Source organism: Botryllus schlosseri, chromosome 15 (genome assembly GCF_051294905.1).
Source record: "Botryllus schlosseri isolate E-star chromosome 15, Bs_hap1, whole genome shotgun sequence".
Classification (NCBI taxonomy): domain Eukaryota; kingdom Metazoa; phylum Chordata; class Ascidiacea; order Stolidobranchia; family Styelidae; genus Botryllus; species Botryllus schlosseri.
This window is the reverse complement of record NC_137250.1, coordinates 86,754-105,463: the sequence shown is the minus strand read 5'-3', so window position 1 is coordinate 105,463 and position 18,710 is coordinate 86,754. Positions and strand designations below refer to the sequence as shown.

The 18,710-nt window shown below is 39.1% G+C and overlaps 1 protein-coding gene across 1 annotated transcript; it reads right to left on the bottom strand.

Annotated features, from left to right (window-relative positions):
- Positions 1-2: 2 nt before the first annotated feature.
- LOC145456847 (kinesin-like protein KIF9) lies at positions 3-18,130 on the bottom strand. The gene is made up of 9 exons (XM_080334973.1): positions 16,892-18,130; positions 16,772-16,833; positions 14,642-14,740; positions 12,199-12,360; positions 11,243-11,363; positions 11,097-11,174; positions 4,829-4,950; positions 4,093-4,185; positions 3-104 (listed from the first exon to the last, which is right to left on the bottom strand). The coding sequence occupies exons 1-9, from the start codon at positions 16,980-16,982 to the stop codon at positions 99-101; spliced, it is 834 nt and encodes a 277-aa protein (XP_080191099.1). The 5' UTR covers positions 16,983-18,130; the 3' UTR covers positions 3-98.
- Positions 18,131-18,710: the final 580 nt, after the last annotated feature.

The window sequence follows — 18,710 nt, the reverse complement described above, 5'->3', positions numbered from 1 at the left end:
TGTGTTTGTGCTGTTTCATTTTATTCATGAGAGAAACTATAACTTGATGCACACTTGCACAGTTCCGCCTTTTTACCTTTTTCATCAGTATCCTCCATCTAGACCTGTGAAAAGATCAAATTAAGTTACACTTGCCTAACCTTGCATAACAAAGGAATGACTTGGTTGTAACAAGAAAATGAAGGCATAGGTGAAAACCAAATTATGGCTCGGATGATGTACGATGGCTTACCAGCCAGTTGGTACAATTTGAATTTTTGGTTAGTGAGTCAGAGCTAAGGACATCATTCTCTGCTGTGCTGCCACTATCAAAGCATCATCATCATCATCATTGGTTTATTAGCAATTTTATCAGTTCAATACACCACAAAAATGCGATACAATGAAAAGACAGGAAGATGTCGAAGCGACAAGGAGTAGTCTATGGAATCTGACACCCACCTTGGCCTAGGCGATGTAAAGAGGAGGTATGCACACTGAATGAAAGTAAAGAAGATAGTATAGAAAAAGAATGCGACAAGAAATAGGGCGGCATGTCATGGGAAGCGAGATCGATAGGTCAGTCGTGGTCCGGTAATCTTGAGGATGGACTGTAGATGTTACTAAATCCCCTTTTCAGTAGGCGTATATGACGGTGACTAACCTACACACAGCATATCCATGGTTAGAAACTTGCCTTTGATGTAACAAATTTGGTAAGGGTTAAGATCACCTGCCAAATTAGTGTTGAAGTGCTAACGTTTTCAGGCAACTCGCCCAATGCTGCATCATTTGGAGATGGTGTTCTATCTTTTTAGCCGTGCTCTGTTTACAAAACCACAGAAAAAAGAAGCTAACTAGTAGTCAGTGACTACGTATTGTGAGCATACAGAATATAAATCCAAGAATAATGCATTCCCAACACCATTACCAAGAAGATCAAAATGCCGCAGGTATCTGACCTCGAAATACAAGCAGCCTGAATGAACAGCGCGTTACGGTAATTAAAAGTTTGATTGACAGCGTTCCGGGAACCCAGCTGCGCCATTCGTGTTCATACTCAGTCGGTCCCGTAAAAATCTCCGAAAATAAGCGCGTTCATACCGCCCCGAATCACCAGTGTTATGTTCACATAGAGGGGTTCCGGTAAACATTTTCGAGAAATGTTATTCCCGGAACCCCGGTATGAAAAGGGCCTATGAAACATCAATTACATGTAACCCATATATATATTAGGGTTGTTCAGATTTGGGCATTTTTTTGGAAACTTGTTTTGCGTAGTTCCAAATCATAGTTTAGTACATAAAAACACCTCAATAAGAGATTTTGGTCATTTTCATCGCGATCTTCCTTGCGCGCAAATCCCCCAAAGATCCGTGGGCCAATTCTCCTTACTACCGACGATTCACCACTACCGGTTCGTAACTTTTGTGAAATTTGCGGTAGCAAACGGCCGTGTAGAGGTTGTAAATATCAGGATGAATTGGCTTTTTGACGATTAAACATACCTACAGTCCAATGCATGCCAAATGTGTCCCACCTTCAGGTATTTGGTAGGCTACAGGTGGCCGGGTTGTATGTATGAACGAATACCGGCATTTTCATCTGGTTTTTACTTCGTAAATGTTAATGAAAGACATATTGTATATGAATGTAATGTCACCCTAATAGCAGCTCCAATTCACCTTATCTACATCAAGTTATGCAGCATTTGATAGTCTGCAAGAAAGATGCCCCCCCCCCCGACCACAAAAACTCAGGGCTGCCCTGTTCAAGACGTTGTCATAGCGAGTACGGCCAGAATACCTAGGTATAATCTCATGATACTAGGCTTCTTCTCAAAAGATCATGACAGTTAAGCCATGGCGCCATAATGGGGGACCTGATCATCAACTACCAATGCCATTCTGTCAGGCAACGTCCACGTGTTCCTACGGAAACAGAAACAATAATCTCAACACATATTAGTCATCGTCGTCACCCACTATGGTATGTTCTTACAACTGAGTTCACATAAAAAAAATATCTGGCACAGACTATGTTTCTGAAACTTGATGAATTTATTGTAAGGAAATTTGCATTATCAAACTTGAAAAGCAGAATTAGGCAAAACACAAATCCGTACATAGTAGGCCGACCATTTCCATGACTTGTGAAAGATGAAAAGGAAGTTATTATCATTGAAGAACAGGTTGGGAAGTAGTTCGGCATAAAAACAAAAAATGAATAACGACAGGCTCTCCTCTCAGGCGGGCTTATAAGGATTTCAGTGTGGATTTATTGAAATTGTGATACTTCTGACGGTGTTGCTCAACAACTTGCAGCAGACTTTCCTTTTGGAGTTCATCATCTGTGATGATCGAAGCAAAGTCTGCGTGAGTTTAACTCCTCGTTCAGCAGCGTCATTGACGACTTTGACATTACTTACAAAATCGCTCATTTCATTGTATGATTCATATTGAGGCCATTGCTTCACAGGCTGATTCAACCATTCTCCAGAACACTCAAATTAGTTGAACAAATGCCATGACTGAGGGCCCACTAAATCAGTCAAAGTGGTGTTCCCCTCTATAGTCCTTTCTGATGAGAGAATGGGTGGCCTGTGTCGATAAGAATGCGGTTTTTCAACTTTCAGTAGGCGGCTTGCAATGCTTTTTCTGATATCGTAACTTTATTTTTCTGACAATAGGGCATAAAGCACAGTTTCCTCCACAATGTATCATGGATGCTTCTTCAACTTATTGAGAGCAGATTCAGCAGCATCTTTATTGGTAGTTGTGTAACCGCGTGTCTCCTGAATGAACCGCAAGTCGTTTCCCGGCGCGTCACGGCCAATGCTGCAGTCCAGCAAAGCAGGAACAGAGAATGAGCTTAGAAACAATCATGCGCTCCAGTTGAGTAACGAAACTTGACTAGTATTGCATCTGATCAGCCCTCATGAACATATTCTGAGAATATAGAATCGTCCCCATCCATATGGCATGTGGTGCATTTGCTTAATAGGTATTATTCTTGCCATATTCCATATTTTGACAACCTCCTCAACGGTTTGAAGAAGACAATCCTGTGTTTTGGTAGTTTTAGGACATTCCTCTTTAAGATACAGCAAATACTGTAGAGCCTGGCGTAGAGTAGGTAACTTGGAGTGAATAATACACTCAGATGAATATCCGACCAAATAATGAGCAGATTTCGATCTTGTTATTGGTGGGTCCAGCACAACCTTTCAGACAACGTTTCAAACATTCTTCTTCAACCAAGTTCTAGTCTACCATCAAATTAGATAATTCGGTATCTTACAGTAACACTAAAATTGAGGCAAATATTATTGACATAACATATTACATACCTTTCAGTAACATTTACTAGCTTAACACCAGCTCAAAATATCTGCGCATCTGTTCTCGATTCACAACACGACTGTGCTTCTTCGGTATATGATTCATAACAAACGCGCAACCAATACATGTTTCTCATGAACACGATAGACTGGTTGATTTTGGTAGAACGAAGATACATCTGGCATTTATAAGACTGAATTTCAGTACAGTTATAGAAATGGACATATTTCCCATCCCTACACAGCCGTTTTGAACTGATAACTTCACAAAAGCTGCGAACCAGTGACACGGTCAACACTACAGAAAAAGATATGACGTCAACACTCTGGTGAATCGTCAGTAGTAAGGAGAATCGACCCGTGGGTCTTTGGGGGCTTTGCGCGCAAGGAAGATCGCGATGAAGATGACTAAAATCGCTTGTAAAGGTGTTTTTATATACTAAGCTATCATTTGGAACTACGCAAAACAAGTTTCCAAAAAAATGTCCAAATCTGAACAACCCTAATATATATATATATACATCTATAATTAATGATTGGAATATCACTGCTGTCAATCTAGCTATGTAAAAACAATAGACATTCGGTGACGTCCATTGAGATCACTTTTTATCAAGTCTAGTGGTGGATACATACCATGCCAATTTCGAAAGTAGGGTCACTACCTATTCAACTATATGATTCCCAGGCCTTTTTTTCGATGCCATCTATTTTCACTACATCTGAAACCAAGATTTCTTATCATTTACAATTTTTCAACCCCTGGTGCTCACCCCGGTCTTGCTGATTCTTTCGGACCCAGCCAGGTCGACGAAATTCAATTTTGAAGTCACATATCCTGCATTTGACTGAATTCTTGATCTGGACTGTAAAAATAGTTTTAGGAATTGAAATCGATTTCCACTGAGATTTGGATCAGTGGCAAAAATCTGCTATGGATGAGATTCAAATTTGAGAACAATTTTAGGGATTAGTAGCCTATATCAATGTTAATGGTCTTAACGTTCACGTGCCAAGCAAGACAATATCTTTAAGCGTATTATGCAGCACGTAGGGCTTAAACCACTTTGCTTTTACAATTGCGTGTGATGTTATAAATGAGACTTTACGTTGCCGTGTAAAATTACCTGCCATAACTGTAGTTAATTTCTGTTTCTTTCCAGCTGAGTTTTTCGTAGCTTACTGTATATTTATTCCACCAGAAACTCTATCATTACCTTTGTTAAGGCTATTTGTTGCAAATATCTATTGCAAGCTTCAGTGCTTTGATTGTGTGCAATCATAAGCAGGCTATACTTTATAAGACTGCGGTGATTACTGTGAAGCAGATTTTCTGACATTGTGGCAGATCATGATCACTCGCACCAGGTCACTAAGACTATAGTATAAGTCAGACGTAAGCCAGGTTCTTTCAAAATTCAGACAGTGCTTTAGTACAAGTATACTAATGAGAACGATTCATTTTCGATACTGCACCAACACACACAAAGCAAATTGAAAATATCTTACTTCAATATGAAGGGTGAAGATACAGTGAGATCGTGAAGAGTTTTTGTTGAGAGAATGAGCTGCGATCACGCGATTCGTTTCTCCTTCGAATAGGAGATTAGGTGCTTCTTCCTCATTGGCAGCTGTCAAATAATACAACAGTGAATTGACATATCAGCTGCTTTCAAATGTAAGCAGCAACCAGATGATACAACTCATCAGCAAGTAATGAAGGATGGTATAACCGGATGATAATTTATCCATTGTAGCTCAAAATTGGCAAACAGTGCACCCATTTGATAAAACATATGGACATACAGACGTTTTTTGAATATCCACTGGATATTTGCAAGTAAATAAATGGGTCACATCATAAGGTACTTTTTCTAAACACTTATCAAAGTAGCTTGAAAGTTTTTATTAATGGCAGCAGTTTCAGGTTGCCCCGAATGATATAGGCTACTCTTCAATTGTATGTTGAAGTTCTGTACTCCCAAGAAGCTCTTTGAATGATATAACCGGTAGGCCTACATAAGAAATACAAATCTACAACATTATATTCACTTCTGCTCGATATGTATAACACACCATACTCTGATAACGTGTGACAAAGGGGGAGAGGAGGCCAAGATAAGACACTTTTCTGATAATTCAACGCCACTCAAAAAGTAATGCCTTCTGAGGATTAATTTTGGTACTAATGGAAAGCCTGTGATCTGTACTATTTATGACTATGGCCTGAGTTATATTGAACAACATACTGATGGATTTCTTGGCCCTCAAATATCATTGCTCAAATGTCTCAACTTACCCCCAGGTGAGGGTAAGAAGAGACACACTGTGTTCAAGATGAGTCAACAAGCAATTCTTGCTCATTACACCACCAATTCATCCCGAATGATGAATCAACTACCAACACCATGAATAATATATAATTATCATGAAATAATTCACTTTTAAGAATTTTCAGAATTTGTACATCATATACACATTTGAATAAAATATTCATATTTATTCCCGAAGCTTTTCGGCTGACCCTCGTCAGGGGATATCGTCAGCAATATTGCGAGAATTCGAATAACTATGTTAAACAACAATATTTATCGCTAATTATGACGTCACACAGAAAATATACAAAGTTAGGAAAACGAGAGAACTGAAGCGTTGGCATGGAGCGAAGCAAAACAAGTTGCTGCTCGATTTTCAAATGATACACAAATTCTTTCTGTTGGCATAGACTAGGTTTACTCATAGTGATGATGATGAGCTCAAGAACAGACAAATGTAATAAATTGCAACCCTTAGCCAATATAGAGAACATGTCCTCATGATAGTTAGCAGCACATGTATGATTTTCTAGTAAATGCTTGCCGATAGAAGATTTTGACCCATGGCCTGGTTATGCTCGAGAACAAGCGGATTGTTATGCTGCGATTTCGAGATATAAGATTTGACAGACGGTGGGATGTGTTCTTTAATACGGTCCTGCAGCCGTTTGGAAGTTCTCCCTACGTACCGACAATCGCAAATTGAAATGATATCAAAAACCAATGGTCCATGGGACAGTGTTGGGATGACTCGAGTCAGACTCGAGTCACATTTTTCGCATGACTTGACTTGACTCGAGTCACTTTGCTAAAATGACATGACTTGACTTGACTCGGCGTATCAGAAATGTGGATTGACTCGTGACTCGGAGCAAAATTCACGAGTCAATTTCAAGTCATCAAGTAATCGGTGTCGATAAAAATCACTGTATCTTGGATATGTCCGGATTGATCGCGAAACGTTGGTGTAACCCGTGAGGGTGACCAATCATTCAATGACCGTGCGTTTCACCTAGCCTCGATTGTCCTCTCACAAATAAATTGACCGCAAACGAAGTGATCGAAGCTTAAAGCTTATGTTGTCGTACCTCTACTGGTAAAGTTAAAGAATAGCAAAATTTAATTGCTGTTCTCTGTTTCTATCTTACCTTAACCAAACCGCTTGTTTTATTGAAATTGAAGTCGAATATAGTTTATGTAGTCCTCGACGATTGGCGCAGGCTCGAATGGTATCATATCTATTTGTAAATGGGTAACGTATTGCATCTTATCTATTCGTTTCTCTATTATCTATTTTGGCGGGTAATTATAAACTGAGGCTATGCAATCACGTAGTTTAACATTTCTACGTATATGCAGAGGTGGTCAGTAACGAAGTACTTCTACTTTTTCGAAGTACTCAAGTGGTTTTCCTCTACTTCTGGTACTTACTCAAGTAGATCTGATTTTCGCAACTTCTACTTCTACTTCCTAATGTTTTGTGATCTATCTACTTACTTTTCGCTATTTTCAGTTTGTCAAGTAGAAGTAGTTCAATCTTCCAATCAGGAAGATAGCGCGAGGAATTCGGAGCTGTTTTTACGGAGTATTAACATTTAATTTTCATAAAAGTTTAGTAAAGCACAGAATTTTCGTCACGCTTCGCGCGCAGTGGATACGGAGTGACCAGTATGATTTCACGAAAGTATCGGTGAATATAATTCAGGTGGAGGGTTGCCGTGGTTCCGTTCACACCACATTGTCGCCCTTCACCCATATGAAATAATTCATCACAGTATGGCTCATCAAATCCCTTGAAACCGATGTTTCGCAATCTAGCATTTTCTTGTCATATCGTAATCTAGCATATATGTACATGGCGTGTCCTAGTCTGGAAGAGTGGACTTCGACTTTTTTTTAGTTTTAGAGCTGTTTTAGCATACCACCTTTGAAACTTTCTGGACTAAAAACATGAAATACATATTCTGCTTTTAGAAGTAGTATTTATATTTCACTTTCAATTACCAGTATCATATACTTTGAGTTATAATTAATATCAGTTCTTGTCCGAATAACATACATGTTGAAGTATAAAAGCAAGTGCAGTAATGCCTTTAATTTCTGGAAATAAAGCTACACAATATGGCATTTTTACGATCCACCATATTTTTTATTAACGTTTACTAATCGCGCAAAGTATTTACACCAGGGGTCACCAACACGCGGCCCGCAGGCCGCATGCGGTCCGCAAGGTCATATTTTGCGGCCGCGACATGCTTTGAAATTTCGGAGGAACGATTACTAAAGCATTTTGAAATGCAGACTCTCTAATTAATAAGAGGTTGAAATTATTCTTGCTACGCGCGGTTCAATGCGAGTTGATTATAGATTGTAACAGATTAGTGTCCTTCGTAATCTGAGCCCCACAGTGAAAATACGAACAGCAGAGGAAAATGTTGCGCCCCTGAAAGAAATATGAATTTGCAATCGTGTTCTAGTCAACGGGGACTAATAACAATGGGCCCACCCAAAGATGCAGTACAACATTAATAACTTCCTTAAATTTCTTAAGAAACTTACTGCATTAACTATTCCGGTAAATTTGATCACGTGGGCTAAGAGAGGATAAATATTTGATAGTAATATTTGGAACTATACTAATATTAATGACGAAATTCACTCAATAATATGAAAAAATTTCCGCGCTTGGCGCGACTACGATATGAAGTCCTGTGGTTGTTCAATGTTCATAGCATTTCGGTGCGCATAGTAAGCCGATGTGAGGAAATCGAGTAGTCTGGAGTTCGTCGGCAATGGACATGGACACTGGACAGTTTGATGTGAGTATCTGGCCCCCAGTCAGTCCGTTACGACTATGCACTGGAATGCTGTCGTAGCTAACATGTCCGTTGCCCATGGTAGAGAGAACAGTGTTGTATTGGCGTAGAGATATAAAAACCTATAGCTGTGATACTGCCTTGCCTAATTATATCGCGATATTAAAGTCATGCGGCCCGCGGCCTCGACAAATTTTGAAAAGTGGCCCACGACCCTTTTTGAGTTGGCGATCCCTGGTTTACACCATATACTATACAACTTCTCCATATTGCTCTTCGACTGAACTATTTGGGCCTTATAATATAGTGGAGTGCGCCATAACATGCTATTTTCCAAAACGTGTTGTTCGAGAAAACAGAGGATTAGTATCGCGTTTCCTCATCAATACTATCATTTTCATCCCATGATGTGGACGAATGCTTATGCTATCGAAAATTGGATACCTGCTGGTATGCATCAATATGAATCAAGCTCGTCACCTATCACATTAGGGTGGAGTGAAAAATGGAAAATTTTGAATTTCAAAACGGACACTTGATATGTTGTGCCAAATTGAAAAAAAAATAATTTCTATAATAATTTTGGGCTCGTGCACCCTCTAGTGGTCGTGCAATTGCACCGAACGAGCCAAAAATAGCTAATTTCGCTATATATTGATGACCGCTTCGGCTAGAAAGCTGATTTTGGGCTCAAAAGATGCGGAAGCAACAAGTTTCTATCTCACTTCCACAGAACTTTGTCTTAAAAATGAACAGAAAAATAGTTACGAGCAAATTATTGATTTTTAGACCATTTTTCGGAAAAATTAGGCACTGAAGCAGGGTACGAGGCCAAAAGCGTGTAGTGATCAATCTTATGACTGACAACTCCATATTGCAAACACATAAATTGCTAATTCAAGTGTCCGTTTTGAAATTCAAAATTTTCCATTTTTCACTCCACCCTACTATCACATAGCTAAATTTGCACCTTTTTATAATACATCCAATCACAATCGTTTTCACAACTACTTACTTACTTGAGTACTTTTAAAGTCAGTCAATTCTACTTCTACTTCAAGTAGTTTTAGGTTGCTCACGAAAGAAGTACTTCTACTTGTACTTGAGTAGATTTTTTCGTCGCTACTTCTACTTCTACTTGAGTAGCTTTCATGACTACTTTGACCACCTCTGCGTATATGTGAGCGATAAAGCGCCTTCTTGCGTGTGTATTTAACTCTATATTAGCTCATCGGTTCGGAATCAATGACCACTCAAACTGTGACAGCTAGCAAATTGCAATGACGTAATCATGCCTCATACATACATCGAAAAGGCAACTTGACTTGAAATGTGACTTGACTCGTGACTTGACTTGACTTGACTTGACTCGACTTGACTCGAGTCACCTTTGAAAATCGACTGACTTGACTTGACTCGAGTCAAAATGTGCAATGACTCGAAATGACTCGTGACTCGAAGGTAGTGACTTGATCCCAACACTGCCATGGGATCCAGCAACAATAGGAGTTTCGTTATTATTTTGTCTTGTAATGTCACATCTGGTCAACTACTAGAACTAGATAAATAAATACATTTAGTGTGTCTTCAACAGTAAATTTTGAATCTTGCGAGGTTTTCAATAGAACAGATGTTTGATACCCATGTCTCAACTTACCCCGATGGTTTTGTCTCATCTTACCCCCACACCTCAATTATTGTATAAACTTGAATAAAAAAAATTTGTCAATTACTTGTCAAAGGTAAGTGCATGATTACACAGCTAATATTGAACTCAAACAGCTCCAGTAATGTTGTTTTATAATATCAAGTATTATGATAGGTATGCCCTTACAAACATGAACTCACATAACAGACATAGACTATGAAAATATAGTTTTGGGCATTTTCCTGCCCAACCTCAAATTTGTTTGCTTCGTTAATATGGCAGGACTATAGAATGACATTATGGGAACAACATAGTTGAAGTAATCTGTCCATCAGAAAATTTTTCCATGCAAAAATTGCATGTCTCATTATGCCCCATGACTAATCTTGGCATCCTCTCCCATAATCACTCTATTTTGTGAGAGCAATTTGCAAAAGCAACCTTCCATATTAAAAAAAAACTAACTGACACAAAACTTTACTCTCTGCATTATAATTGAGGCTGGGCACAATGAATTGAGTATCAATTGTAACGATTCGAGACAAGTAGCGACAGGCGATTTTCTGGAGTACTGAAATGATACAATCCATTTCACTGAGCGTTCTATTATCTGCGAGAATTATAGTTTGGTACTATTTCCCAACGCGGCAGCTTTGAAATCTCAATTGCGTGTACACGTAGTGCAGTTTGAAACTACCATAGTATTATCATAAAGTGCAATGAAATACAAAATTTATTTCTATGTGATGTAGGACGATCAATATATTCTTGGTGGTTGCATAAAAGGTACATATCTCTGAACTTATCACATCATCCATACTGGTATGATTACGCAAAAAGTGATGCTCTGACACTCGATTCGGAATCAAATCACTGATGTATTCGATTTCCTCCAGCCCTATTTATAATATAAATGATGAAATACGTGTCCCTAACAAAAAATAAACACATGAGAAATAGGAAAGCAATTTGTATAATCCGATTTGGCATTTGCAAACCTTGCTGAAGAGATAGGCCTTTAATGCATACGCTGCCGTCTTCCGCATCAACTATTGTCATTGCCTTGTAGGATTCACCTTGACAAAACACAGCATCAAAGACAGTAAAACAAATGTCCGTTATCAAGCGTAAGATTACAACTCACTTGGACCTGATGAATCTGGCAACGTCAAGAGCAAGTCGAACATGGACTCGTTGTACATTTCGAGGTAGGATACACGTACAGCGACCGCACTGTCCACTTGCTCTTCAATTTCTTTGAAAACCTATGGCAGACACAACATATTCACAAGTCTAATTGCAAACAACAATGAATTCTATCAAGCCAAAGATTGATCAAGTGAACTAAGCTTTCACATATAACTGGTTTTAAACGAGTTGTAGGCTGCACAGCTTGGTGCATCACTCAACACATTGTGACGTGAGCCTAGTCCAAAGTATACCATGAGCTCTATATCATATTGTTTCAAATTTCCAAATCAATTTAAAATTGGATGCTTGATTTCTATTGTTCACGGCTGATTGTCCAATTCCTTGCATTTTGCAAATGAGATATAAAATTAAAATATATTTGGCTGGCTGGCTGTTGGAAACCACTGACCTAGCAATCAGATTACCTGAGGGTTTACAATGCGAGAATCAAAATTTCGACTGGATTACGAGAAGAAGTGATTCTAAAGACTACTTCCAGTGGAAGTAGAAAATGAAAAGTACGCAAGTCAAGGGGTTACACGTTTTTAGCAGTTCATGTCTACTTTAGTAATAATACGGTACCCGTAGATCTTTGTGACTAAAGCAAAATGATAGGATACTAAAAATTGGCACAATTGTACAAAATATAATCAGTTACCTTGATATGGGGGTTATTTCGCGATGTTGTTACGATTTCTCTCATGATAGTGATGTGAAATCGTCACAAATATACTTCCTACATTACAAATTCCAATGTGAATAAAGTAAATAAGTTATGCTTTAAAATCTTGTAAGTACTATATAAACATAACCACTCAAGCAATCAGCACGAGAAGGCAAAACCTACTCAAGTACTTTGAATAACTAGGTTACTGACCAGAGTGACCACCTCTCTTAACTGCACAATACCTGTGTGACAGCTCTGGGAATGATTCCTCTTTGCTTGAAATTATCAGTTGCTCCTGTGATGGAAAAAGTTTTTCCAGCGCCCGTTTGTCCGTACGCCATCAAAGTCCCATTGTACCCTTGCAGAGATCTCTTGACCAAGTTCGACGCCACTTCAGCGTAAACCTTTGAGTAACCAGTTTTTAGGAATGACGATACAGAGAGGCCCAATAAAAGTAACCGGTTCGATTACATTGACTGCATGCGTTGACCCGTACATTAATTACAGTTGAATCATCCTAATTCGGACACTGGATAACCCAGGCAGTCGCTTTATTCGGACAATCTGATCGGGAATGAGCAATAGTAGAAATTGACAATTAATTCTCCAGTTAATTTGGACACAGGTTCACATCTCCTATCGTTAAGTAAAGATGACACAATAACCAGTAGACTATTCCATTCGTTTCAATACAATATGAGTGATTATTAGGGCTATTTTTTTTTTGACCTAAAAAACGGAAGATTTTGACCTAAAAAATCTAAATTTTGACCTTTTTTGACCTAAAAAAACTGAAATTTGACTAAATTTTGACCTCACGTATGCAAATTAGGTGTTTTCGCATATAATGTTAAAATTGTACTACTTATCTTCATTTCTGGTTGGAACTGTCTGTCCTTACAAAGTAGATTGGCCTGAAAAAACGTTTTTGGCTCAAAAACTGACAGATTTTTACATGAAAAACTAGTATTTTAACGAAATCTGGCCCTATGAAGAATTCCAGTAGTGACATTACGTATTCTGGTGGAAATAATTAAAATTTGTTGTAGTACAACGAAAGATCCTTTCCTACCTTCTCGGGTAGAAAGTGTCTGTCCTTACTACGTAGCTTGCCAAGAACGGAGAAAGAACGTTCAACAGCAGCATTTGTTGGCTGACAACACTCAAGTGGTGTGCATTGTGCACACTGCTGGTGACAAACCGTGTTACTTCATCCTGACAATGTTGGCTATATCACAATTTTTCAGCTTGCGCTTCTTGATATAAGAACCATGCAATGTCCAAGCAGTCTTGCTTCTGCTAGGATAATGCGGTACGTTGACCATAAAACCATGTCACTATTTGTTTCATTTGACCATTTATGATTCACAATGAGAAGACGATGGTCCGTTTACAACGGTAGGCCTATAAAGTAGGCTACAAGCTGTAAAATATCAAATGTTAAGCGCAAAATCTACGATACACACGAACTGCAGAGGTCAAAAAATGTTTGACTTTGTAAACAATTTTGACAAATTTTGACCTAACGCTACAATTTTGACCTAATTTTGACTTTTTTTGACATGTCAAAAAAAAAATTGCCCTAGTGATTATAGTGAAACAAGGACGATCCATACAGTAACCATCAACAATGAGCTCGTGCCCATGTAACTAAGTAATGATTCTTCGCCTAATTCCGCCAAAAGTGAGCGTAAGCAAAGTGTCCAAATTCAGCGGAGTCAACTGTACATTAAAATTGCCACCCTACTACGAAAAGCAGGAAATATCCAAAATAACGCAAAAAATATTGACACGAGGCATATAAAAAGATGATAGGATGATGAGGGCTATCACATAAACACGCCACTGTCAATGAATGGTGTGATATGGTCTGATTACTGCATTAATATACTGGATTGCGATTACTTCAAAACCACCTCATGGTGATCACAGCCTAATTTTGCAGTAATCAATTACGATTACAATTACGTGGAAAAGTAATCTCGATTAGTCGCTATAACAATTCCACTGCTTCAGACGTACACCTGTGCTTTGAACGCATATCAGAATAAGACAAGGTTGCCTCATATCGACACAAGATATAACATGATGTAGTAGGGTGGTGTGAATTTTGTAAATAATGGCAAAATGAAGATTGGTGACGGAATCAGGAAAATATGACAACATAAACAGAAAATTTAGTCATATCTGCCACTATGTATCATAACGTAACACACGGATGCTATACACCTACATTCTTACAATCCATATAATACGAAAGCTGCCACATATTTTTTATGATGAACAGTTTGGGGAGTGGACATAATTTTCTTTAGCACAATGAGCATGGCTAATACTTGGGTTATAGTGATGAGCAGTGTAGTTGAAATATCTTAACGTTCTACTGTAAGCAACTGGATACATCGCACTATTTAGTGTTCCGTTTACATCATAGTTCTTGTATAAGGGAAAAGTTTGATAACGGGAGTTGATCTTTTACAAAACAATAGAATATCTGCAAAATTACCGATTATTACGACTTTGAAATTTCTCAAATGTAACCGATCACACGATTACCATTGATTGAAAATGCTGTAATTGATTATTGCAAAATCACGATTACCCTGTGCGGTGATGATGCATTACCAAGTAGATCCACCCAATGACGGTTTTGACAAAATTATTACAGAACATTGCTCACCCCACCTGTTCTTGACTTGCATTGTGAAGGATCCCGTCCACCTTGAACAATTGATTGTTTGCAATCTTTTGCCACTCGCCTTTAGCAGCATGAATGTTGATGACCTGACAGAGAAATAGTAAATAAGGAATGCAATAAGAGTGCTCAAGGACCCCAGGTTAAGAAAATCACATGATGGGTCCAGGATAGGTCAATGTTAAAGCTAAAACTATAAAACTACATTCTCCTATACAATATCTGTCGTTATTTTTGACTTAGGTCCTTATTCTATCTTATTTTTTGTCATCAGGTAGCTTTTTTGTCGGCAACAACAAGACCAAATGGCAAGAAGAGACCAAGACAGGTCTAGCTGTTGAGACCAAGGTTAAGGCATCCACGCAACCATCAAAAATGAGTTAGGTCAAGAAATGCTGTACACCAGGGCTACTCAACTGGTGGACTGCAGCTCGAATGCTGACCTTTTAAGTCTTGAATCCGGACCTTATCTAGTTGGTTTTTTTAGAAAGCGTAATCATCATCATCATCATTGATTTGGAAACACAAAGTGCCAAAAATGTCAATTCACCCACTTGCAGTGACTAAACGAACAATGAGTACATTTCATTCAAAGGCGCTCAACTCAGGTATGCCGTGCTCCCGCGAATACCTAGGAACTTTTTTGGGTATGCGGCATACCCATAATCCAGTTAGGCCTGGAACCGCCTGACTAGTTAGTGAATACTGCGTTTTAGAAATAAGCAATGGATTTTGTGATGCTGCTCTTCAAGTGAGCAAACAAAATCCGCACCAATACATTGATCAAACGTGATTAATTAGAAGACGCGACGCGACAAGATCAAAACCTTGATATTAATGTCCAAGGATGTCAATTTCTACACAGGCAAAATGCAGCGATTGTCATTTGACACGTACTACATAGAAATATGATATCTTTCACGCCTGCTGTGATTGTCATGTTTGCTAAGACATTGAACATGGACGGAATTGATTAAAATACATGCTGTTTGTGAACGGACGCAAGCGATAGTTCTGGCCGCAGATAGATGGATGATTTTGATTCGCGCTAATAGTAGAACACAACGATCAGAAGATGTCTTGCAGGCTCTTGATATCGAAAGTTTTGACTCCTCTGGAATGAGTGCCACTACTGAACAGAGTGCAGAACAGATTTTGCATTTGTGAAAATTATTCATTTAACTTTAGTTTATCACCCGTTACTAAAGATGCGTATTTGTTTTTTTCTTGAGACGGAGAGACTGAAATCTAGCGATTCATGAAACAAGTAAATGTGGCGCATTTTCTTTAATTTGTATTGAAATCTCCGATTTGCAATTTCATCACATACCCCCGTAGCTGCACAAAGAAAAGGGGATGCTGAAACGCAAAGTTGAACTCAATCTGGAGTTCATACTGGCGTTATGATGCATTCACAGGTTCATCGTCAAATAATACAGTCAAAATATATGGCGAAAGAAAAATATTATGCAGCCTGTTTTATGCCTTTTCATTAACAAGAAGGTCGATCATTCCATAGGCGAAGTTTGCTGTTGGTTTTGTCCTCACATAAATCTTCGCTCCCTTCTGATTAGACATGTTTGATTGAAAGCTACGAAATGGAGGCTTGCAGACTTGATAAATCAGCTACAGCAACAATACGAAAACCTAACCTGTAAGAAAAATATTACTACTGTCGTTGCTATAGTATCGACAACTAGGTGGCAGTATTTCTAAGGAAAGAAGATTCATTGTTTGCTGCAATATTGGAAGTTCTGTACTTCGAAAAGCCTATTTAACCCTTTTAATGGGGGGTCAGATTTTGCAGAGCTGACCGTCACTTTTCAAATTCATACCATGACCTCACCAACCACTTAATCTGATCTGTTCCAGTTTAAAAGTGGCCGGAGTATAGCCTTCTACCGTTTCCACCCTCGATCGACACCCCATGCCATGTCTAGGGTTCTTTATAAGACTAAATAAACAAACTTTTTCTCTGATAAATCTCTTTCTCTCTCTCCTTTTTCCAGACTGACCCCCAGGATAGCGTTAGAGAGTCAAAAATGATGCCTCAGTGCGCAGATATGGCCACAGTCCGGTTCAGGAGCCGGAACCGGAGCAGGATTTCATTGATTTCTTACCTGGCCGGACTGGATCCGGATTTTGAATTTGCGGTGACGGTCGGATTTTAGCCGTTTTTTTTCTGCAATTTGAATAATTAGCATTGTTCTGGCAGGATTATTTCGGATTCCGAACCGGACCTTCACCAGCCGGATTTTTTAGGACTCTGAATTTCCAATTGCCAGCCGTATCCGGATAGATTCGGATCCCGAAATTTGGGAATCCGCCCATCTCTGGTAGTGCGTAGCCACCGTTGCCTGGTTTCAAACAAGCCGTAAACCATGACCGTAAACCGTGCGGCTCGCCAGATATCAAAAAATCAAAAATACATGAAAAATTTACATATGGCCGTGGTCAGTGAGTGGTCATAATGGTCAAGTTCAAGATCACTACCGAATCGGACCCCTACCGCCCAGTTAATGACATGAAACAACGTGGTGGTATACTTTCTCCGGTCATATCCCACCATTTGCAGGCATAGTAAACCAGTTTATGACTCATATTCCGTCACGAACTTCGACTTGAACTATGTTCTTGAAAATCACCAAAGCGTGACCACAATTACCAAACCCCCTCAGAAAACTCCCCAGAACAACGTTTGATGATGATGAAGGTACAGAACTTCAATATACAATTAAATAGTATATTCATATTGAAATGAACCCGAATATTTTCTGCTGACACTCGTCAGGGGTAATCGTCAGCAACTAGTAGAGAATTGGAAAGAACATTGTATATCAACAATCGTATCACAAAATATGACGTCACCAGCATGAAATTTCGAATGAGAGAGCGTTCAATGTACTATTTTTAGGTGGTACACGAACTCCTTTTGTTGACAGAGTTTTGGTTGGTGTATTTTGATAAAAGTTGATTCCAAGGCACACAAATGGAATTGTGAACGGCCTCGTCCTACGATTCGAAATCGGCCGTCTCGATAATTATTCGCACAAATCTGATTATCCAACAGATGTTTGCCGATGGCAGGTTTGATGTTCGAAACGGCGATAAATTACACAGAATACCGTACAAGCCAACTTTTTATGTCCTGGCAGAATTTCTGACTATATTTCCCACTCGGAAAATATCTGGAAATTTTAGGCAGGGGTATTTTCAGCCGAAATCTTCATGTAAGATCGTCGGTATTCAAAAATTTTCATGCCCTATACCTTCAAATTAGGTATCATATAAATCAGAAGATAGCAGTCTTTCCATAGAAACCAAAAGCAGTCCGCTACGACATAGCCTATATCTTTGGAAGAATTGAGAGATGAACTTGAACTTGGGTCACCAGTGACCGCCCCCCCACATTAAAAGGGTTAATGACATTTGTAGAACAGTTGGAAATTGCCGTAACGTGCGCTTGTCAACGAGTCTCTACTCACGCTCAAACAGGTACATTACAAGCCAAGGATTGCTTCACGATGCATTGTACTTGAAAAGTAGTTGCAAGGATGGGGTGGCGTAGTAGTGGTGCAATGATGCACCGCCTTCTCCATGTACGAGACTGGATCGACTCGAGTCAGTAGAGTCTTAAATTTATTTAGGCTCCTCCTTGTGTCGGTTGTTCTTACGGCAGATTCAGTCGATTCTGGGCTCTGGAAGATAACTTTGAGATTGCCAGAAATCCTACAGTCGTTACCGCAAAATAATTCTGAATAAAGCCTCAACCAATGATATATAAACATTATACAATGTTTGGAAACTGCCACGCCCCTTAATAGCATATGCAGATATGTCCGAACTGTTGCGTATGCGCACTAAACTTTGGTAAAGTACAGTCAAATTTGACCTGTTTTAGACCGGTTGGGTAGCCGCTGACGAAAAATAAATCACCAAGTCCGCTTGCTATGGACTTCAGTTGAATCGAAGAATTTTGTACGGTATGTTTTTCAGGTTAGCTCAGGGGTTCTCAGCCCTTTCTTGCCCGTGCTTTCTTGCGCGTGGCTCATTTTCTGA

What these genes read in the sequence shown, in the direction of transcription:
- LOC145456847 (XM_080334973.1), bottom strand. Translation starts at nt 16,982, where the DNA reads ATGGGCGGATTCCCAAATTTCGGGATCCGAATCTATCCGGATACGGCT. An exon ending in TCCGGATCCAGTCCGGCCAG is followed by an intron (nt 14,741 to 16,771) that starts GTAAGAAATCAA and finishes TTTCTCTGTCAG; the next exon opens with GTCATCAACATTCATGCTGC. An exon ending in GCCAGATTCATCAGGTCCAA is followed by an intron (nt 11,175 to 11,242) that starts GTGAGTTGTAAT and finishes TGTTTTGTCAAG; the next exon opens with GTGAATCCTACAAGGCAATG.